Raw genomic sequence first — 23,176 nt, forward strand, 5'->3', positions numbered from 1 at the left:
ATCAGCAGGCGGACTCTCAACCACTGCGCCACCAGGGAGGCCCTGTCTATTTTTTTATTGTCTGTCTTCCCCTACTACAGGGGGAGCTTCACGCAGCAGGAATTTTCCTCTGTTTTGCCCGTTGCAATATCCCCGGCATCTGGACACATTCCTGACAGTCGATCAATATTTATGAATAAAATGAAAAGCAGATCGAGTGACTCTGTTTGCTGCAAGTGAAATAACCTAATAGAGTGAACACAGCGGTGCCGAGGGGTGAGGGACTTGTCCCTGGCTGCCCGGCCGTTCAAGGCAGAGACCACACACGGAGCCCACTTCTCAGACGTTTTATTTCTGGGACCAGATTTGGGTCACAGCTGCAGAGAAGGTGGACTCTGGACCTGAGGAAGGAAGCACTGGGGAGACAGAGGTGCAGTGCAACTCCCGCCCCGGTCATTATGGGAACTCTCTTCAGGATCCGACCAGAAGGACCTGTCCATCCACTGTCCGGGAACGGGGACCTCGATTCCAGGAGACTGGGGGTGGGGCACTGGAGAGATGAACCACCTCAACATTTTGGGGAAGGAGGTGGTGTCTGGAAGGAGTGTTGGGGTCCCTGCAGGGGGCGAGGGAGGCCAGAAAGCCGGGTCCTAGGATGACTCATGCATTAGACTGGATAAGTGTCCTGGATCCACTTGGAGAACTGGCAGAGGTTGGTGCAGACGCCGGGTCTGCTGGGCTGGGCGCAGGGAAAGTCTCCCCAGGACACAAGGACCTGGAGGGAACCACTGCAGACCACGGGGCCTCCGGAATCACCCTGTGGAGGAGAGAGAGGGGCACAGAGAGGCGGCGATGTGGGGAGGTGAGGGAGGGAGTCATAGAGATGAAGAAGGACCAGGGCAGCAAGAATAGACACAGACAATGACAGCGAGGGAGACACATGTAAAAAGAGACACAGAGAGAGAATATGAATATCTCACCCCACGTTCACCCTTTGGAAACCCCCTCTGTCCCTGTCTCCCCAGCCCCCAACCTCTTTTCCGTCTGTCTTCCTCATTGTGTGTCTCTGTGCTTCCTTCTCTCTCGCTCTCCCCTCCAACCTTTGAATATTGTGTTTCTCCTACTGGACACCCCTTCCTTTCCCTTCCTCACCCTTCACCCGTCCTTGACACCCATCCGCCTTGCACGTATACCTCACTTTTGCAGAGAGGCAGTTCTCAGCCCCTGGGTGAGGGGTTCTCAACCTGGGCGCCGCCGGCGTTGGGACCAGATGATTCTTTGCTGTGGGAGGGTGTCCTGTGCTTTGTAAGGCATTCAGCAGCATCCCCCTACCCACTCCAGGCTAGGAAACCCCTCCCTCCCCACCAGACAGCGGTAAGGATGACGAAAAACATCTCCAGGCATTGCCATGCATGCCCTGGGGCGTCAGAATTACCCTGGGGTTGAGAATCACTCCCTTGGACTAATTTAGGTTGCCTGTGCTTAATTCCCCATAGCTCCCTGTAATTACCCTTCTGTAATAATATTCAGCACTCTTTACTGTCATTTCTTATTTATGTTTACGCAAAATCCCCACAACCTGGCTTCTTTCCCCATTATAATGCAGACACTCTTCCCCAGGCAAAAAAAGCTTAGCTGCCCCGATCGCTAAATCTCAACCTTTCTCTCATCATTTTCTGTTCGCCCTCGTTCCACATCCCTGCAGAGTTTCTTTTGCTCGGCAGGTAGTTAACTGCTCTGAGCCTTGGCTACTCGTCTGTAAAATAGCGTTAATAATAAAGGTTAAATGAGTAAATTGAGCTGATGCATCGGAAACACTTAAAAGAGTGTCTGGGGGCTTCCCTGGTGGTGCAGTGGTTGAGAATCCGCCTGCCAATGCAGGGTGCATGGGTTCGAGCCCCGGTCTGGGAAGATCCCACATGCTGCGGAGCAACGGGGCCCGTGAGCCACAGCTACCGAGCCTGCACCTCTGGAGCCTGTGCTCCGCAACAAGAGAGCCCGCGATAGTGAGAGGCCCACGCACCGCGGTGAAGAGTGGCCCCCGCTTGCCGCAACTAGAAAAAGCCTTCGCACAGAAACGAAGACCCAACACAACCAAAAATTTAAAAAAATATTTTTTAAATAAATAAAATTAAAAAAAAGAGTGGCAATTAGCTAACTGCTATTAATGTTATAGTATTAGTATTATTGTTATTATTTCTTGCTTTTAGCGGCCACACCCAGACCACACTCTGGTATGAAAAAGCCACTGGAGGTCTAGGGAAAGAAAAGCAAGGTGCTACCCTTGGCTACAGAAAGGCTAGTGGTTTAAAATGCTGACATCCAAATCAGATTTGCCTTCTTCCGATAAAAACCCCTCCACCCATCCCTCTCTCCGGATGTGGGTGCTTCCAATGTTAAGTGGGGACACAGATGAAATTGGGAGATCTGGGGAGTTGCTGCAACTGTCACATTTGTGAGATTTGCGGGGGTGAGTGGGGTGGGTGGGGAGATTTACCCAGCCATCAGAATGGGACTGGAGTGCTGTCTGAGCCCACAGCTTACTAAACACCGAGATTACTGAAACATACATCCTGCCAGCAGAGAGCTTGTTAATTTACATTCCTCTAGACCCTTCCGGGACCTGAATACAGGGAAGCGTCCTGAGCTGTAACAGTTTAATTTCTGTCATCCTCAACAAATAAAGCTCCCGTGAGAATACAAAGAAGGTCTGTACTGGGGAGGAAGAAATATTTGCTGGACATTGGGTCCCACTCATCTCTCCAGCCTCGACCCCTGTCCCCCAAACATGCTGGCTCTTTTTTTATTCTTTGAATCAGCCGAACTCCTCCCTGCCTCAGGGCCTTTGCACATGCTTTTCTTGCCCTTAACCTTTGCAAGGCTGCTCCTTTGTGTCATTCAATCTCTGCTCCGATGCCACCTCTTTGAGGCCTTCCCAATCACCCTTCCAAATACTGCCCCCCCATCACTTGCTTTCATAAAACTATGTTTTATTTCCTGCACAGCCCTTACCACTCTCTGAAATTACCCTGTTTACGCAGTTTCCTGACCATAGGATTTTTTTTAATCTTTTTGCTATTCCAACACCTTTGTGATCAATCCTCTCTATTAAATATTTTCGTTTAAAAATACCGACCATGGGTTTCTGTCTTCCTTCCTTAAGACATTTTACTAGCATTTGTCAGAAAACTTTCACACTACAGATTTTATGGGAATGAGACACTTCAGACTGCATCTGCCTGAAATGTTCCAAAATAACTAAGACAAAACTGCGATGTATATTGTATGAAGGGTGGCCCTTAGATGTGATATCTTTATTCAGGGCACATCCTGCCCTTCTATACTACACAGCCTTGATCTCTCCCTTGAGACCTGTGCTGTCTAATACAGTGGCCATTAGCTATGTGGGGCCCTTGAGCACTGAAACATGGCTAGTCCAGACTGAGATATGCTGTCAGTGTAAAAATACTCACTGGCACGAACAAACCAAAAACAAACACACAAGGAAAAAATAGAAAAAAAAGAAAAAACAAATAAAACAACCAAAAAAATACACACTGGCTTTCAAAGACTTACTATGAGAATAAAAGAATGTAAAACACTCCATTCATAATTCTTTTATACTAATTACCTTTTGAAATGATGGTACTTGGGATACATGGGATTAAATAGGGTATATTATTACAATAGTCGATTTCAGCTGTTTTTTACTTTTTTTACATGTAGCTACTGGAATGTTTAAAATTACATGTAAGGACTTCCCTGGCGGTCCAGTGGTTAAGACTCCCTGCTTCCACAGCAGGGGGCACGATCCCTGGTCATGGAACTAAGATCCCACATGCCCCACAGTGGGGGGGGGGAACCCCACAAAAAACAAATAAAATTACTCGTAAGGCTCACATTCTATTTTTACTGGACAGCACTGCTCCAGAATGAGCTCTGTGAGCACCGATCTGATCATCGCAGGGTCCCCAGCACATAGCAAGGCTCCAGGTGACGTGGTTGGTTTCAGTGTGTGTCTGCTGAATGAATGGAGAAGTCTCTAGCCTTACCTTGCAGGAGTCTCTGCCGGCCCTGTCACCAGCACAGAACATGGTGTCATCTATCTGATTTGGATAGGCCGTCTTGCACCTGTCCTCACTTAGCACAGTGATGTCCAAGCACTGGAGGACTTTGGGGAAGGGCCACAGTGAGTGGTGGAGGACGATGGGAAGGGGCAGAGTGCTCAGAGACAGAGAGGGGGAGAAGGCAGACACAGGTGGGCAGCGGAAGAGACCTGGTCACTCCCCCTGGGGACTGCTGGTCGTTTCCCAGCCAGACGCCAAGCAGCTGGTCCCAGTGGATGGACAATGGGAGGCGTTGATGGCCTGACGTGTTGAGCCTCACAGATTCTTTTGTTCAGTTTGATGAGCGTCAGGTCATTGGAGTGGCCGGGGTGGGAAGAGCCAGGGTGGGGGATGGATTTGATCCCCTGAAACAGCTGCTGCCTGGATTCATAGATGGGTGACAGGGAACGGTGGCCAAGACGGATTCTGAAAACTCTGAGGAAGATGGTGCCAATCTCGACTGACTTTGGTCCTTATTCCCATATCCAATGTCAACCCCAATGCCAAACCTGCTCGCAACCCCAATCTCACCCCATCCACAAATCCATCCCCAGCACCATCTTTATCTTCAACCCCATGCCTATCCCCATCCCAGTCACAACTCCAAACCCATCTCCATCCCGTCCCCAGCGCTAACCCTAATCCTGTCCCCACACAGAAACCACCCACATATGCAGTCTCAACCCCAGCTCTATCTAACCATGCCCAACCTCAAAGCCAACCATCTCCAACCCCACCCATAACTCTAATCCAAACCCCATCTTCAATCCTACATCTATTCCGAAGCCCCACCCTATCCCAATTCCATTTTTATCTCCACTCCATCCCAATCTGCACCCACCTCTAATTCTAGAGCCAAACCTAATTCTATCTTCATCCCAAACCATCAGCATATGACCAAACCCAAATCCAACTCATGATCGACCCCCAAACCCCACCCTAACCCCAGCCCCAATCTTCTACCCACCTCCAAATCATCAACATATGCATCCCCAACTTCAAATTCAGCCCTCTCCGATCCCATTGCTGTCTCTAATCCAACACCATCCTCATCCTGTCCCATCCCACCTCCAATTCCAAAGCCAAACCAAATCACATCTCTATTCCTAACCATCCAGCATTTGCAATCCTAGCCCCGAATCCAATTCACCCCTAACTCCCAGCCAGTACCACAACCTCCTCCCCAATCTAACCCCATCCCCACCCCAGCTCTCCCCATCCCCAGCTCTACCTCCCCCTGCTTCCTCATCCCCGTCCCATCCCCCCCACCGCCATGCCCCATCCCCCCCACCGCCATGCCCCATCCCCCCCCACCGCCATGCCCCATCCCCCCCCACCGCCATGCCCCATCCCCCATCCAACCTTCCCCCCTCAGCCCTCCTCTCGGAGCCCCCACTCACTGCTTTCGGCAGTGGGCAGCCGTGAGTAGCCACTGCGAGTCCACCAACACGGCCCCGCAGTATAGCGTGTTGGGTCCCAGCAACAGCGCACCCTGCCACGGCTGGCTGGGCCTCTCGCAGTCGGTCCCATTCACGAGGCGGCTGCTGGTGCCGTCAGACGCCCAGGTGTCCTCCCCGGCCCCAGGTCCCAGGTCCTGGGTGCTCCCGGAGGGCCCGACGGCAGAGGAGTTGTCGCAGGAAGCAACATCATTTGCGAGAACAGGCTCTGGGGGCAGAAAATAGGGGTGGGGGGGTTGCCGGAAGTAGAGCTCGGGAGCGGGGCTTGGACTCGGGGGCGGGGCTTATAATCGAGAGGCGAGACCAGCCCGAGGAATTCTGACCCCCGAGGGGCGCTTTTGTTGCGGGGCGGGGCGGGGGCGGGGGCGGGCGGGCAGGGCTCTAGGGGCGGGGCCTGGCTTTAAGAAGTGAGGGTGGGGGGGGGGTCAAGCCTTAGCGAATGGGGTCTGGGCTGGAGTCGGCAGAGCCTGAGATGTGGGAGGGGCTCGAAATCGACTTGGGCCGAGGCCAGCGTCCTGCGGAGGAGTCGATCCTATAAAGAGCCCTGGCTTTGGGAGAAGAGGCGGGGGCTGGGTTCTAGGAGCTGTGGTCAGGGCAGGAGGTGGATCCTGGCCCAAAGGAGGAGAGCCAAAGAGGCTGGGCCTTTCTTGGGGCAGGGGCACAGCGCAAGCATCCCTGACTGTAGATGGAGTCTGGACTTGGGGTATGGATGGGGAAAAGCGGCAGAGTCAGAGCTTGTGGGCTGGGCCAGAGTTGGAGGAGCAGAGCCAGGGAAAGTGCTGAGACGGGGGTGGGGCTCCCGTGGGGTGGGGGGTGGAGAGCAGAGCTGTTTTACGAATTCTCGAACACAAATGTGCCTCCTGAATCATCCTGCCCTTCTCCCTCACACAAACCTGCAGATAGGGGCGTAGATATCCTACCGCATCACCGGTTCCCGCATCGTCTGTTCACGCGTTCACTTGTTTATATCCTTGCTGAGGACCCCGACAAGTGAAACCCTTGCTGCTGTCTTCATTTATCCACACAGTCCAAGAAACAGGCACACAACGGCTGTCGCAGACGTGCACACGCACAGTTACACAGGGAGGCGTGCGTCGTCTCCATAGGGACAGTTACACACACAGCTCTGCCTCGTGGTACACACGCTTCCCAGGTACACACATTCGGGGGCAGCCTTACAGGATCTCACTCACTCCCACACAGTGTTTTAGTGACCTGTGTATATATGCCTCGTGTGCAGACGGGTAGAGACTGCCACTCACTTCCGCACACAGCGTGGTGGCATGTGACAAGGTTAGACTCAGTGGACCAAGCACGACACAGGGCAAGTGACCTAGCGTCATCCACCTTCACACAGCCAGTGTCTCGTGGTGACAGCCTCTTCTGCACGCTCAGTCTGTCACAGGAGGGATGGGCGCTCCACACACACACACAGCGCTGCACCATTGCACGTACAGCCCCTACAGCCACACAGTCACATACAGTCACCCATACACAGACCCTCAAGCAGCCACGTGTTTGCAAAGATAGCCACACAAAATCCTGCACCCAGCCACAATCACACAATCACAAACGGCTACCCGAAGGCACCTAGCCACACATTTTCACGGTGCCAAGCACTTTTGTCACACACAGTCCTGTCACACAGGGACAGAAACCAGCAGCCATACATACACAAAGCCACACACGGTAACACTCACAGTGACACACACACCATCCTAAATGCACAAACACCCGGTCACACAATCCCATCTGCAGCCTCAAAGAGTAGTCACACCTGTCACAGACGGTCACTCAGTATGGGAAAAGGCACGACACACACACACACACACACACACACACACACACACACACACACACGGTAGCAGTCATACAGCCACACACAATCACAAGTAAAGACAGACTCACATTCACCCAGCCTTGGAGCCATAACCAGTCACATGTGTTCCCCCAGTGCCACACAGAGAGTCACCGACAGCCCCACGACGCACAGTTACCCTGTGTGCACACACTGGGATTCTGGGTACCTGTCAGGCCCAGAATCAGTGCTGTGATCAGTGCACCGACCATCCGCGCCCAGGGGTCCAGCTGTAGCCAAGGTCATTGCACCTGGCGGGGGTGGGGCGGGGAGGAAAAGAGAGTGGGGAGGCCCAGGTGATTCTGGGAACCCTTACCCACCCCCACCTTCTTCCCTTCCCTGTTTCTCAGAGCAGAGACAGACCACGAGGACATGGCCCACCCAGAGCGCTGAGATGAGTTGAGACTCAGGGCTTATAGACTTCAAAAGAATCAACATCCAGCATCCTCCAGTCTCCGAGAGAGGATGGAAAGAGGATGGGGGATGCATCCCAGACCAGAGCCAACGCAAAGACATCTCTCCCTTCCTATGCCCCGCCTCCCCAGCCCTCACCTGCCACGTCCCCCAGGTAGGGGGTGGGGGAACCCGCTCCCAGCGCCGCCGCCGCTGTCCTGCAGCCGCCTACGCCTCCGCTCCCGGCACCCGGCCTGGGTTATAACGACCCACTGATCCCTGGGGCGCATTCCCGGGTAGTGAGGCGCCCTGCCGGGCCTTAGCAACCACTCCTCCGGCCTCCCCCCATCTCCACCCCCAGAGCACCCCCCACCCAGTCCCGAAGGCCACTCCCTACCTCCCTGGCCCCGGGATGGGGAGGGGTCTCCGGAGGTCTGGCGTCTCACCAGCTCTGGAGCGCCCTTGGCGCAAGTGTTTTCCTGTCTTCCCCGTGCCTTCACTCATTCTACCTCCCTCCGCCCCCCTTCTCATCTTTCCTTCTCTCTGTGTTCCGCTTCCCTCGGAATCTTTCTGAGTCTCTCTCCGTATAAGGCGCCCACCCAGTGTCTCTTTCTGCTGTATTTTTTTTTTACAGCTTTATTGTGGAAAAACTGAGGCACAATGAATCTACCATATTTAATGTGTACAGTGTGATGAGTTCTGACCCACACACTTCCAACCACCACCCCAGTCAAGATACTGAGCTATCACCCCAAAAGTTTCCTCAGGCCCCTTTATGTGTTGCTGTGATTCTCCATTCATCTCTCTTTCTCTACACCCCTGGGTCTCTCTCTGTATCTTTTCTTTTCTTTTTTCTTTCTTTCTTTTTTTTTCTTTGCGGTACGCGGGCCTCTCACTGCTGTGGCCTGTCCCGTTGCGGAGCACAGGCTCCGGACGCGCAGGCTCAGCGGCCATGGCTCACGGGTCCAGCCGCTCCGCGGCATGTGGGATCTTCCCGGACCGGGGCAGGAACCCGTGTCCCCTGCATCGGCAGGCGGACTCTCAACCCCTGCGCCACCAGGGAAGCCCCTGTATCTTTTCTTTTCTGTTATCTCTCTTTTCTCTGTGACACTACCCTTCTCTGTCTCCCTATTCTCTGTTTCTATCCCTGCATCATCTTCTTCTCTTTCCTCTTCTCCTTCCTCTTTCTTCTCCTTCTCCCCCCCCCCCCCCCGCCCTTTGTCACTGGCTCTGAGTATGTGTATCTTTGTGTCTTTCTGTTCCTCTATCTCCCTCACCCTCCGTTTGGGCCAGGAAGACTCTGGCCACTTTGCTGATGGACACCCCCTCAACCCCTTCTCTGCCCCTCACCCTGTGACCAGGGCCACCGGGCAGAAAGGGGCGGGGATCCAGTCTAGGTCCCCCGGCAGGTGCCTTACACAGCCTGTCTGACACAGCCCGGCGTGGGTGAGATTTGGGCAGGGCCACCTGTCAATGGGGAAAGAGACCAAGAGGCCAGGCTAGGGGGTGGGTGTCTCCCGGCCTCTTGGGAAATGGGGCACTGGGTAGGGAACCCAAAAGGTGTCTCCTCCCTCCCCGGTTCCTGGGCCACCCAGGGCTGCCTCTTCTGACCTCTTATGCATTCCAGCTCTTCTTTCTGTCTGCCCCCAGCTCTACGCATCCATCTCTGTGTCTCCAAGGCTCTGTCTCCGCTAGGATGTAAGAGCCAAAGGCTCCTTTGACACCTATTTACTGAGCATCTACAGTGTTGCAGACGCAGATCTGTCTGTGAAGAGAAATAGACAAACATGCCTGGAGATGCTGCCTTGCAGAGCTCACATTCCTGGAGGGCAAAAGCAAAGCTGTCTTGTTCACTTCTCGCCTGTTGAATGGGAGGTTTTAGAGCCCTGAGACTCGTTTCAGTGTATAGGGGAAAAAACTTAAAAACATAAAATTCTGAGGTTTGTTTTGGCGATTGCCATGAATATTTCATGCATGAAGGTGACAAATCCAGCAGCCTGCTTCTTTTAAGCCTACAGTCTTTTAAGTTTAGCTTACAAACCTTTTTATTCCAAATATGTGTTTTGATTACAGGAAGGGTTTTGTTGTTGGTTTTCGTTTTGCGTTTTAATTTTTTTAATTGAAGTATAGTTGATTTACAAAGTTGTGTTAATTTCTGCTGTACAGCAAATCGTACCAATGTTTTCTTTTTTCTTTTTATAAGGATATGGCTGAGTCTTTTTTTGTAATTTATTTATTTTCTTTATTATTTATTTTTGGGTGCACTGAGTCTTCGTTGCTGCGCGCAGGCATTCTCTGGTTTCGGCGAGCGGAGGCTACTCTTCATTGCGGTGCGCGGGTTTCTCATTGCGGTGGCTTCTCTTGCTGCGGAGCATGGGCTCTAGGCACGCGGGTTTCAGTAGTTGTGGCACGCGGGCTCAGTAGTTGTGGCTTGCGGGCTCCAGAGCACAGGCTCAGTAGTTGTGTCACATGGGCTTAGTTGCTCCGCGGCGTGTGGGATCTTCCCAGGCCAAGCCTCAAACCCGTGTGCCCTGCACTGGCAGGCGGATTCTTAGCCACTGAGCCACCGGGGAAGCCCCCAATGTTTTCTTAGGTCAGTCTCCCAAGGCAAGAGAAATAAAAACAAAAATAAACAAATGGGACCTAATCAAACTTAAAAACTTTTGCACAGCAAATGAGGTAAGTCTTTATAATAATGTTGGGTCCCATTTACAAACTAAGTTAATTAAATATCTTCAAGCATTTAAAAACTACATTTCTAAAAAAACCAAGACACTCCATCTCTTCTGGAAGTCCTTCAGTTTTTAGGCAAAGCTTCCAGTGCATGTAAATAAATTTATACATCTATGTATATTTTACTTATGAGTATGATCAACTGGGACTTTGCTGGTGGTCCAGTGGTTAAGACTCTGCACTCCCAATGCAGGGGGCCCAGGTTCGATCCCTGGTCAGTGAACTAGATCCCACATGCTGCAATCAAAAGCCTGCATGCTGTAACGAAGATCCTGCGTGCCGCAACTAAGATCCTGCGTGCCGTAACTAAGATCCCGCGTGCCGCAACTAAGATCCCGCGTGCCGTAACTAAGATCCCGCGTGCCGTAACTAAGATCCCGCGTGCCGTAACTAAGATCCTGCGTGCCGCAACTAAGATCCTGTGTGCCGTAACTAAGATTCTGCGTGCTGCAACTAAGACCTGGCACAGCCAACTAAATAAGTGTATATAAATATTTTAAAAATATAAATATATATATAAATATTTTAAAATATATAAATATTTTAAAAAATATGATCAACATTGCATTCTTTCAAGTATCTCAACACTGAATATAAAGTTGGGATGACTCTAACTTAAAAATCACAGAGCAATGACCCATTCCAAGTTGAAGTCAGAAGACTCTCCCCACAGTAGATAAAATTCTAGTAGACATACAAACACCTTCAACACCAAACATGCAGAGATTCTGCTTCCAACAATATTCATGTTAAGGGTCTGGCCTTCAAACATTTCCATGCTCATTTTGAAAACATATCAGAATTGGAAGAAGATGTTAGCAGAGCAGTTAGGACCCCAAACTCTGGCGCCAGCCCCCCGGCATTCAATTCTGACTTGACCACCTACTGTCTTCGAGACTTTGGGCAAACCATGTTACCTCTCTGTTATTATTGTTAGTATCCATTAAGGAAGATGATTTCCTCTCAGTTAACGGAAGTTGATTTGGGTCTGGACGTTCATTGATTGGCTTCTTCCTGGTGATCCCAGTGAATTTCATGCCCCTATTTATTCTTCATAACTTCTGAAAGGGGTCGGTCAAGGTGGGCCCGGGCCATCACGTGACTTAATATTTTCATGTACTCATAAAAAGTCAATTACTCCCTCCCATCGCAAAAATTTCACCTTTGGTAAATTTCACCTTCATAAAATTTCACCTTTCTTTGGTTCTTGAGACATCTAAGTGTGCTTTTTCTCAAATCTAAAAATCTTTAGACTGGAGAGACACTGCTCTTCTCATATACTGCCTCTGTCTTTGGACCGCATAGCTCTTCTATCATAAAATGACACATGACTGACTTTGAATATCTCCTATGGTGTGGCCGCTCTGTGTAACAATCTCCAGCTTCATTCTACTCTATGCTGGGCAAAAATAAGGTTGATAAATGTTTGTGAAGCAAATGGACCGTTGTGTCTGGTTCTCCCTCTGTTCCTAAATATTTCTCTGCTTGAAACTTCAGCTCCCATGTTGGACCCTCTTTTCCCTTTCTCTGGGGAGCCACTTACTGTCCCATTCGTCTTCCTGGGAGGATGCCCGGCTTAGATGGCGTTTTGTCTTTCTTGGAGATGGTGCAGTGGGTCAAGAGAGGAAGGCCTCTCTGAGGACAGGGACAGACCTGGGGCTCGGGGATAGGCGTGCGTGCATCATTGTGGGATCACGCGCAGTGCACATGGGTGGAAGAACCCCAGAAAGCATGTAGAAGCCTGGGTCCTCACCCAGTTCTGCCTGTCTGCCCCCCTCACTTTGGGGAGGGCCTCCAGTCTCTACACCTCCCTGCCCATCCCCCTCTCCTCAAATGGACTGCAATGAGATCTTTCAAATACCCACATCTGACCCTGTCCTTCCTTTTCTCAAGGCCCTCAGGATCAAGGTCAAGTGCTTCTGCCTTGTACTCTGGGCCCAACGCCATGTTCCAGTGACCTACTTTCCCAGCCACGTCACCTATTTCTCTGGCCTCAAACCCCAGCCCCCACCAACCTGGATGCTTTGCCATCTCTGGAACACAGCAGATGTTCTCACACTCCCAGACTTTTCTACAGGTCATTAGCATCTTGAGTGTGCCACCCACCCAGACTTCTCCACACGGCGAATTCATATTCAGCCTCCCTTCCAGCTGTCCCAGCCCCAGCCCCTGCTCAGCCCTCATCTTCTCTCCCTGCACCATCACTTCTACTCCCCCCTGGCCTCTGGTCCATCCCGCACATGGCCCCAGAGCTGCTTCTTCTCTCATCCCTTCCATGGCTCCCCACTGCTCTCAGGAGAAGCCCTAGCCTCTCAACCTGGGGTCTGTGGTCTTCTGGGATGTGGACCCTGCTCTCTTTACGTCCCATCACTCTTACCCACACACAGTGGCCTCCCAGCCCTCTCATCTCCCTGCTTTTGCTGCTACAGAGGGAGTTTAGTGGCGAAAGCCACCCTCAGGGCTAGCTAGGTGGAGGAGACAAGGATGTCTTGCCAGGGAGGAGAAAACTCAAGTTGGGCTGTAAAAGGGAACTAAGGATATCTGGGCTTCAGAGAGGCAGAGGTGGGATAAAAGCAAAAAGTACCACTAATAATAAAATTCACTCTTTATTGTTCACGCGGGTGTGCCAGGCACTGCGGTATGTGTTTCACATGTTTACAGCCTTGAATCTCCCCAACAACGTAGCCACCGCCTTATGAGGGATATACGATTATTATCCTTATTTTAGAGATGAGAAAATCTACACACTGAAGGAAGGCACTCCCGCGGTTGCACGGCTAAGCAAGTGGGGGAGTTGGGAGCCCAGCTCAGGTTCGGCCAGACTTGGGACCACTTCTCTGTAGGAAGAAGTCAAGCCTGTGGAATAATTGGGGAGGGAGAGGTGCTTGGAAGGGATTTTCCTGTATCTCTTAGTGGCAGGGTTGAGACCTTAGCTGGTGTTCCCATCACTCCTCGTGATGCAAGGATGGGGCTGGAGCAAAATCAGGGAGGACTTGTGCTGTGGTGTCATCACTTTTATTAAGCATTAAGGGTCGGGTCTGGGCAGGTGGGGGAAGGCCAAGAAGTGCAGGTCACCTATCAGGATCAGTTGGCCTGAATGGTTTTTCGGATCCAGTGGCCATATCTGCAGACGTCGGTGTAGACGCCTGGCTTCTCCTTGGATCCGCAGGGGACGTTACCCCATGACACAAGGCCTCGGAGACGGTCGCCACACACCAACGGACCCCCAGAATCACCCTGTGGTTAAAGAGGGAGAGAGTCAGATACAGGCTCGCAGAGAAGGAAAGCCGGACAGAAGGAGACACAGAGACATGTAGAGAGGGGGAAAGACACTCAGAGATGGAGAGAAAGACACACATACGGAGAGGGAGAGACAGACAGATACAAAGTCACAGATAGGGAGATAGAAGAGACTGAGGGAGACTCAGAAACACAGAGATCTCTAAAGAGAGGACAGATGATCTCAGAAATGGGGCTCATCTGCCTGCCCTTCCTTTGCATCCAACTCACTGTGTATCACTTTTCTCTCTCTTTGTCTCTTTCTCCCACTTGGCTGGTCTCTGCAGATCCTTCAACGCACAGGGCTCAGTTTTGGCACCAAAAGGAGAAATCCAATGGACGATGGTGGCAGAAACCCAAGTTCCAAGTATTTGGGAGTCGGGATGGAGCCCCGTCTCTCCCCGGCTATGGTCCCCCTTCTGCACAGTGTGGTTATTTCCAGGCAGACCTTGTGGGGATTCTGTTGGAGCAGGGACAGCCTCCTGGCACCATCTGCCTCCCTACTGTGTCTCTGTGGTTCCTGATCTCTTCATCTCCATCCTTGTCTCTGCATTTCCTGTCTCTGCTGACTGACTTTTTATCTCTGCCTGTCCCCGATTGTGTTTCTGTGTATCAAATTGAGTCTGTCTCCCTTATCATGCCTCTGATTTTCACCCAGCCTGTCTCTGTAAAGCTCTAGTTTGGCCCGTGTATCTGTCTCTTCCTGCCCATCTCTGTCCTTGGCTATGTAACTGGTGGGTCCTGGCGTCCTCACCTGGCAGGAGTCCTTCCCGAGCTTCTCATCCCCGGCACACACCATGTTTTGGGTGATCTCGCCAGGGTAGGCACGCTCACACTCCTCACGGGGCACCAGGTGGAGGTATGCACACTGGATGATGTTAGGGAAATCACCTGCCAAGAGAGATGGGCCAGGATCACTTCACAACCCACCCTTCCCATCGATCCTCCAACACCTATAAATCCTCCCTCCCCTATTGGACCCTATTTCCCAATGGTTCCCTTTTTCCTGTTTGTCGCTCATTCTCAAAACCCGCTTCCATTGCCTGACTCCTGATTGGTCCCTCTTTCCATCAGTCTTCCCTCACATTGGCCCGTCTTCCTCCCTAATTACCCCTTCTCTACCAGTTCTCATTTCCTATTGGTTTTTCCTTCTCTTAGTTCCTGCCTTCACTTGTCTCGTTTCCATTGGTCCCACCTTCTTCAGTAGTTCAGCTGACCTCCAGACCCTCTTCCTCTATTAGTCCCTCCTCTGTTATAGCCCATCCTCCTTCATTGGACCCTTCTTGCCCATTGGCTCATCCTGATTGGTCATCACTTGACTTTTGGTCTTTCCTAACTGGTCCCTTCTTTCCCCATTGGTTCTCCCTTCTATTGGCCCTTCATCCAAAGGTCTACTCCCTCACTGCTTCTTTCCTAAATGGCCTCATCCTCCCCCATTGGTTCTTCTTTCCTTTATGGCCCTTCCCTCACTGCTTCCTGCTGATGTATTGTTTCTCCTCTAGTCCTTCTTCTAGTGACCACTCTTGACCACCGACTCTTCTCAATTGACCCTTCCGCCATTAGCTTTCTCTACACTGTTGGCTTTCTCAGTTCACATCCTCCAGCTGGCTCCCCTGCTTCTTCCATTAGTTCCTCCTCCATTTATCCTTTTTTCATCATCGGTGCATCCTGGTTGGTCCCTTTTGACAACTGGCCCCCTTCCTGATTAGTGTCTCCACAGTGACCCTCCCTCCTCATTGACCCTTCATCTTATGGCCCACATCCCCATACCATTCACCTGTTGGTCTTCTTTCTCCATTGGCTGTTCACTCATTGGCCCAACTCCCGTATTTGCCCTCCCTCCCCATTGAACTTTCACCCACTCATACACTACCCCATTGATTCTCACCGTTAACCCACCTCCCCGTGACCCATCACCCACTGATGATGGGTCAACCGCATCATTCTCCCCCTACTGACCATCTGCCGTCTTGCCCCAGCCTAGGATGTGGCAGCTGGTGTGGTTGGCTGAGCAGTTACTTTCCAGGGACAGGGGCTGTATGTGTGCAGAGAATTTGGCTGGACGTGACAGGCGCAACAGCATGATGTCCTGGTCATGGATGGCGGCGTTGTAGCCAGGGTGGACCACAGTCCGGACAACAGAGCTCTCCTCCTGGAAACTCTCCCTTTGCTGAAGGTTGTGCTTCCCCAGGTAGACCTGAAGATTCCTGGGAAAGAGAAGGGCTGGGTCTCACCTGGGGCCCTTGGGCTGCAGCTGAGACTCCAGAGGGGGCTACGGTGGGAGGTGGGGTAGCCTGGTACACCATGAACCATCCGGTCTTCTCCCCTCACAGTCTTTCCAGCTCAGTAAATGACAGCTCCATCCTTCCAGAATAACCCGGAGGCTATCCTTGACTCTTTATTTCTTGACTCACCTCCCAGCTGTCCAGAAATCCTTTTGTCTCTCCAAAGCATATCCAGAATCTGACCACTTCTCACCTCTCCCACTGCTGCCATCTTGGGCTGAGTCACCATAATCTCTTACCTGGACTACAGCCTCACTGGACTCCTGGCTTCTACCTTTGCCCCTCCATAGTCTGTCCCCCACAAAGCAGCCAGAGCTATTTTAACAGTATAAGCCAGCTTTGTCCCTCCTGTGCTCAGAACCCTCCTGTGACTCCCATCTTGCTCAGAATAAAGGCCAAAGTTCTCACTGTGGCCTACAAGGTTCTGCACAATCCATCCCCATCACTTGTCAGTTATCTCCCAGTCTCCCCCTTCTCCTTCTGTTCCAGCCACACCAGCTTCCCTGCCTTTCCTTGAACACAATAGTCATCCTCTCACCCCAGGGCCTTTGCACTGGCTGTTCTCTCTGCCAGCAACTCTTTCCCCCAGATATCTGCATGCCTCACTCCCTCACCTCCTTCAAATGTCACCTTCTCAGTGAGGCCTTCCCTGAAGACCCAGTTAAAATGCAAGTATCCACCCCAACAGGCAAGTCCTAGCTCCCTCTCCTGGTTTCCTTTCCACCAGAGAACCTAACATCACCATCTGACACACTATATATGTATTGTTAAATATGTACTTGTTTTACTGTCTCCCTCTGCCACAGCCGTGCTATTCGATCGAAGTTTCTGTAAGGATGGAAATATTCTCTATCTGCACTGTTTGAAACAGTGACCACTGACCACAGGCGGCTACTGAGCCCTTGAAGTGTGTCTAGTGGATTTGGAAATTCGTTTCATTTTTATGAATGTGAATTTAATTGGCCATAGGTCGCTAATGGCTACTGCATTAGATGACACAGCTCTAGAATATCAAGGTGGGATTTTTGTTTTAGGCAGATACATCCTCCTCGGTGCCTAGACCAGTGTCTGGCATAGGATAGGTGTTCAATAAATATTTGTGAAGTGGATCAAAGCATTACTCCCTTGCTCAGAAACTTTCCATATCTCCCCATTACCCTCAGAATAAAGCCCAAGTGCCTTATCCCACTCTCCTCTGACCCTCAGTGAACCAGTAACTTTCTTTTCTTAGAACTCTTCACATTGTTCCCACTTCTTTGGTCCTTGCGTTTCCTCTGCCCTGGCTGCTCTGTCCCCTTTCTCATTTTCCATGCCTCAGTTTGAATTTCATCTCATCAGAAAGTCCTTCCGGACGCCTTCTTCCATCGAAAGCAGGTACCTCTGTTCTTTTCTCTCATGGAACCATCCCTGTTTATTCGCCTTCACTGGACTTAGAGTCATTTGTAATGGTATGGTTTGTCGAAGATTCTAGAACTGTCTTCCTGCACCTTTCTGCTCCTGCGTCCCCGAGGGCAGAGACTCTGGGTATCTCCCCGTCTGAGTCTTTGCTGAATTCCCACTGCCCAGCTCAAATCTGGCCCTTAGTGGGTGCTGTTGGCCAATGTGCGCTGAATGAATGAATGAGGATGGTGGGAGTGATGCCAGGTTTACCAGCGCTTGGGGGAGACCACTCTGGGGGGGGTCCTTGTGTCCATGACCCTGCAAGGTGAGACCCCTGTTGGGGTCTCTCCCGGCTCCCACTGGGATGTGACACTTCCTCTTTCTCTGAGCTTCAGTTTCCTCAGAAGCCAAGAGTCCCTTATTGTGGGGGATTCCAGGAAACGTATAGAAACTGCCTACCTGGGTACATGGCCCATAGTTAGCGTGGAAAAAAATGGTGGTTCTTGTTCATCAAACTAGTGGTTATTAGTGCCCTGAGGATTAGCCCTGGGTCCTTTACAGTCCTCTATCTATGCCCACTTTTTGGATGATCTCATCCCATCCCGTAGCTTTAGATAACCACCTGTTTGTGGTATTTCAAGCCTTAATGTTTACCTCTATCTCTGACCTCTCCCCTGAGCACCAGCAGCTAGCCTGGCATCCTTCCTGAACACCAGCCAGGTACCTGAGACTCACCTTGGCTAAAACAAAACGTCTGATGCTCCCCCACCCATATCCAAACTGCTCCTCTTTCCTTCTCCCCCGACTCAGAGAAAGACACATCCAAACTGCCGGTTGTTCTAGTCCCTTCCCCGGACAAGCCCTACTTGTTCTCTTTCTCTCCCATTCCACACCACCAAGTCCTGCTGACTCAGCGTCAGGACCCCTCCCTGGGTTTTCAACTCCCCTCCATCCCCAGGGCCACCATCCTGGTCCATCTCAGGACAATGGCGACAGCCTCCACGTGCATCCCTTCATCCCCCGCCCAGTTCACTTTCCAGAGTTTTTTTAAAAATGGAAATCAGATCATGCTGCTTCCCTGATTAAAACTCTATGTGGCTCCCCCCAGCGCTTAGAATTAAATCCATCGCTCCCTACAGGGCCCTGTAGAAGGTCAGTTCATCAAAGCAGCAGTTTTCTTGTTTTCTTCACTGCGATATCCCCGCAGTGTATTTAGTAATCAATTAAATACTGGCCAGTTGAACCTGGTTATCAGATGGCCTCACGATGGGACAGGGGGATGTGTGAAGTCCGCAAGACGCCCGCGGGGTCTAATTGCAACCACTCCTCATTCACAGCGTGGAGACTCACGGTTTTTTGCAGTGGGCAGCGGTGAGGACCCACAGTGGGTGAATGAGGACCCCCCCACAGAGCAAGTGGCCTGAGGTGTAAAGGGCAGCTTGGTAGGGGTGAGACGTCTGCTCACAGGGTCCACCATGCAGCACCTTATTCTGTTCCTCTGTCTGGGCTGAGGGAGGGAGGGTCTGAGTCAGAGAGAAGGTCTGGAGACATCAGGTACCTCCCCCCAAGGTGAACCCCATTGCTGTCTTGATCATCAAGATCTTCTCCATCCCCTGCCCCAAACCAACCCCATCCTCAAACTCTTCCTCAAACCCACCCCTTCTTCATCTCAATCCCCATCCCCATCCCCAAAGCCATCCCTAAGTGTTCTTACCTTTAACCCCACCTCCAGCCAATTTCCCCGTCTCTAACCCTATCTCCCAAGCCAAGCTCATCCTCAAACCCTTCCCCATCTTCACGGCCTCCTCCCACCCCTTCCCCATCTGCATCCCTCGTCCCTAATTTAACCCCTGTGTCTTCCTCATTTAAAACCCACCCCCCTCCATCCTCATGTGTATCCCCATCCCAGTTCCAATCTCTTCCCCATCAACAACCCCCACCCCATGCCCAAACAGCCCCCTGCCCCTCCCTTTTTGGCTTACCTGCAGCGACCAGAATCAGTGTTACAATCAGCGTCTTCATGGCCATTCCTGAGAAGGGAAGCCAAGTGCTCCATGAGTCCCGGCCTCAGACTTCGCCCAGTCTCCTCCCTCTCCACCCGCCTCCTCTTCCCCTTCCTCCCCGGCCTGCCCTGCTCTCCTGAGCCTTGACTTCTGTCTTCCCCATTTAGCCTCTTGATTTCTTGTCCCCCTGACCCATGTCTTCCATCTGAGGGTCCCCCGGAGGCGGGCGCCAGAGAGGACCCAGAACCTGCTGCTCACGCGCACCTCACATTATTTTTCTATCCTCGGCTTCAGTCTGCCTGCTTAGTAACAGGAGGAGGGAGGGCCCCTGACGTTCCTCCCTCTGTGGGATTTCTCCTCCTCCCTTTGGCTCTCTGCTTACCTGTTGCTCAACCCCACACCTGCAGGTTCTGGTGGGAGGTGTGATCTTACCTGCTGGGGGCCGGCTGCCTGGGGGTGGACTCTTGGGTTGGGGGCAGGAACAGTACGTGTCACAGGCAGACAGAAAGGGAGACAGACAGAGAGTCAGAAATGCAGGGAACCGCGGAGAGAGAAGTGATGCTGAAAACACAGAGGACGCCTCAAGAGTCAGAGACGGAGGGCAGAAAGCAGAGGATGTAGGGGCTGTGGCGCCCAGGGCCTGGCAGACAGACACCCTGAGCTCCCTGGCCCCCCCGGGAGAGACTGGTCCTGTCCTCAGATGCTCCTGGTGTGTCCTTTTAATCTCTGCCTCCCCAGGTTCCCGAGGCAGGAGGGGGACCCGCCCTTTTCCTCCTCACCCAGGCCTCCCACGCATATTCCTCCCACCCTCCCACAGCTCCCCACCTGATGGCCCCCCTGACCCCGGTTTCCAGGGAGGGCAGTGCAGGTCCCTGAGTGCACTGGGGGTCCGAGTTCCCAGGTCTGAGGGAGGAGGGGGCTGGGGGCTGAGTATTCCGGACCTTCAAGGAGAAAGGAGCTGGGAGTCTGCACACCTGGATCTAAAGGAAGGAAGGGCAGAAGCTTGTTCTCCTCAGTTCCTAGACTTCTAGGTCCTTGAGCAAGAAAGGATCTGAGGGGCTTCCCTGGTGGCACAGTGGTTAAGAATCCGCCTGCCAATGCAGGGGACACGGGTTCGATCCCTGGTCCGGGAAGAGCCCACATGCCGTGGAGCAGCTAAGCCCGTGTGCCACAACTACTGAGCCTGCGTTCTACAGCCTGCGAGCCACAACTACTGAGCCTGTGCGCTGCAACTACTGAAGCCTGCGTGCCTAGAGCCCGTGCTCCTCAACAGGAGAAGCCACCGCAGTAAGAAGCCCGCGCACCGCAACGAAGAGTAACCCCCGCTCGCCGCAACTAGAGAAACCCTGCAGGCAGTAACAGAGACCCAGTGTAGCCAAAACATAAATAAATAAAAATAAATTCATTAATTTAAAAAGAAAGAAAGGATCTGAGGACCCAAATGCCTGCGTCCCAGGCAAACACACAGAACCCCCTGTCCTCCTGGACTCCCACCTCTCACGTGCTCTGGGGCCTGCAGGCTGTCACTCCCGGGTTCAGCACCCTTGGGCACCGGGAACCAGGCCCCACGGGTTCAGTGGGGTTGGGGTGACTCAACGCACCTGCCTGTAAGTCCCTCTGTGGGTGCTGGAGAACCTCAGTGTCCTCGCGAGACACAGCAGAACCAGCCAGCAAGAAAGCGTGTGTCACCAAGCTGGTACCCGCCCCTGCCCCAGGCTGTGGTGTGGACCCAGGCGCTGTGGGGAAAGGGCCTTCGAACAATCGGGCTTTGTCTGTCGCCAGCACCCAGTGCCATGCTCCTGTCAGCTCCATTTCTCAAGCTCTCTTCCGGGCAGGTGGACGGCCAGCTGCATCAATAGCTTCCCTTTATCTCTATCTGACAGTCCTGTTGCTGTCCTTTGAGTGTCCACCCACCTCTGCCCGGATATCAGGACTCTTGACCCGCCTGGCCCCCCTTCTCCAAGTCTCTCGGTGTCCAGCTCTCTCCCTGGCCATGGCGGAGGGTGCCTCCGTGTCTGTCTCTGTTTGTGTCTCTCCACCCCTCTGCCTCTTTCTCTATATTTTTCTCTGTATCTCTGTCTTTCCCCTTGATTTTCCAAGTCTCCGTTAACACTCTCTAAATCTCTCCTTACCTCTCCTAGGTTCCACCTGCGTTTCCAAGAGAAGCATGTGTATGCACAGAGGGGAGTTAGCTCCTGCAGAAGGGGTGGCATGGGAGAGGGCAGCGGGGAAGCTAGCGGGACCCAGGAGGATTTCAGGACTTGCTGATGAGATTTAACGTGTACAGAGAGACACAGAAATAAACGGGAATGCAGGAAGCGTGTGATGAGAAACGGGGGTCCAGGAAGCTATGGGGGGATCCAGGAAGATTTGAAGAGGTGTCTTTAAACTTGGGCGTTTTAGTCAGGAGGAGAGAGGTAGTTAAAGGGTCTGGTGCATGTAGGGAAATGGCAGACTGGCACGAGCTGGAGGAATGGGTGTACGTGCGGCCGCCTGGAGGAAAATGGGTGTGATAATCACAGGGACGGGCAAGATGGAAAAGGGAAGCTTTGGGGGAAGTCATTGAGCAATACGTGCAACTGATATGAATAACGTCGACCTCAGCACCCGCTTGGGCCTGGCACTGTGGGTAGCATTTAATTCTTGCATTAAATCTAATTGCTAACACCTTTGCTTCTCCCCTGTCACTCCTGGGATGAAAACCAATTTGGCATTTGATATATTCTCTGGGGCTGCTCCCCTCGCCCCCCAGTTTCCCCCAGGCCCTTCTCACTCATCTCCCCACTGAACCCAGCATCTTGTTCTCAGGACCCACCATCCTCCCAGGTACCAGGTTGGACCGCTCATGGCCCATTGATCCCCACGTCCTATCCCACTGCCCCCTCTCTCCGTGTGGTCCCTTCTCTCCATCCCTATGTCCCCGGTCCCAGCTCAGACCTGCTTCTCTCCCACCTGGACCATTACCTCAAACTCTTCCCCTTCTCTGTATCCTTCACTTGACCTCAGAGGCATCTTCCTGTGTCAGAGCTGACGTTGCCTCTGTCTGGCTCACAGCCCTGGCCTGGGTCCCCCAGCACCCACAGCGGTACTGGCCAAAAGAAATATAATGCCAGGTACACATGCATTGTTTTAAAAATAAATTTATTTATTTTTGGCTGCATTGCGTCTTCACTGCTGCGTGCGGGCTTTCTCTAGTTGCGGCGAGGGGGCGCTACTCTTCGTTGCGGTGCACGGGCTTCTCATTGCGGTGGCTTCTCTTGTGGAGCACGGGCTCTAGGCTCTCGGGCTTCAGTAGTTGTGGCACGCGGGCTCAGTAGTTGTGGCGCAAGGGTTTTGTTGCCCCGCAGCATGTGGGATCTTCCCAGACCAGGGCTGGAACCCGTGTCCCCTGCATTGGCAGGCGGATTCTTAACCACCGCGCCACCAGGGAAGTCCCCACATGCACTTTTAAATTTTCTAGTAGCCACAATTTTTTTTAAAAGTAAAAAAAAAAACCCAAAAAACAAGAGTTCATTTTAACATCTCATTCAGCCCAATACATCCAAAACAATATTATTCCAATGTGAAATCAAAATACAATTTTATTTTTAAAGATTTATTATTTATTTATTTAATGTATTTTGGCTGCGTCGGGTCTTAGTTGCAGCACACGGGATCTTCATTGAGGCATGCAGCCTCTTTCGTTGCGGCACGCGGGCTCTTC

The 23,176-nt window shown here is 52.1% G+C and overlaps 2 protein-coding genes across 2 annotated transcripts; both read right to left on the reverse strand.

The window, feature by feature from the left end:
* Positions 1–639: 639 nt before the first annotated feature.
* KLK5 (kallikrein related peptidase 5) lies at positions 640–12,473 on the reverse strand (the record flags this gene model as incomplete). The annotated part of the gene is given in 12 exon segments (XM_082861931.1): positions 640–657; positions 659–796; positions 4,032–4,161; positions 4,264–4,342; positions 4,345–4,520; positions 5,486–5,750; positions 7,570–7,625; positions 7,627–7,651; positions 7,953–8,047; positions 9,144–9,260; positions 12,070–12,161; positions 12,399–12,473. Coding segments are annotated over 12 exon segments (1,266 nt in total).
* Positions 12,474–13,610: 1,137 nt separating this feature from the next.
* On the reverse strand, positions 13,611–19,498 carry LOC309977407 (kallikrein-6-like; the record flags this gene model as incomplete). Its single annotated transcript, XM_082863503.1, has 5 exons — positions 13,611–13,763; positions 14,560–14,696; positions 15,765–16,012; positions 18,821–18,977; positions 19,453–19,498. 5 exons carry the CDS (start codon positions 19,496–19,498, stop codon positions 13,611–13,613), a joined length of 741 nt encoding a protein of 246 aa, XP_082719629.1.
* Positions 19,499–23,176: the final 3,678 nt, after the last annotated feature.

Source organism: Leucopleurus acutus (genome assembly GCF_964270905.1).
Source record: "Leucopleurus acutus genome assembly, chromosome: 20".
Lineage (NCBI taxonomy): Eukaryota > Metazoa > Chordata > Mammalia > Artiodactyla > Delphinidae > Leucopleurus > Leucopleurus acutus.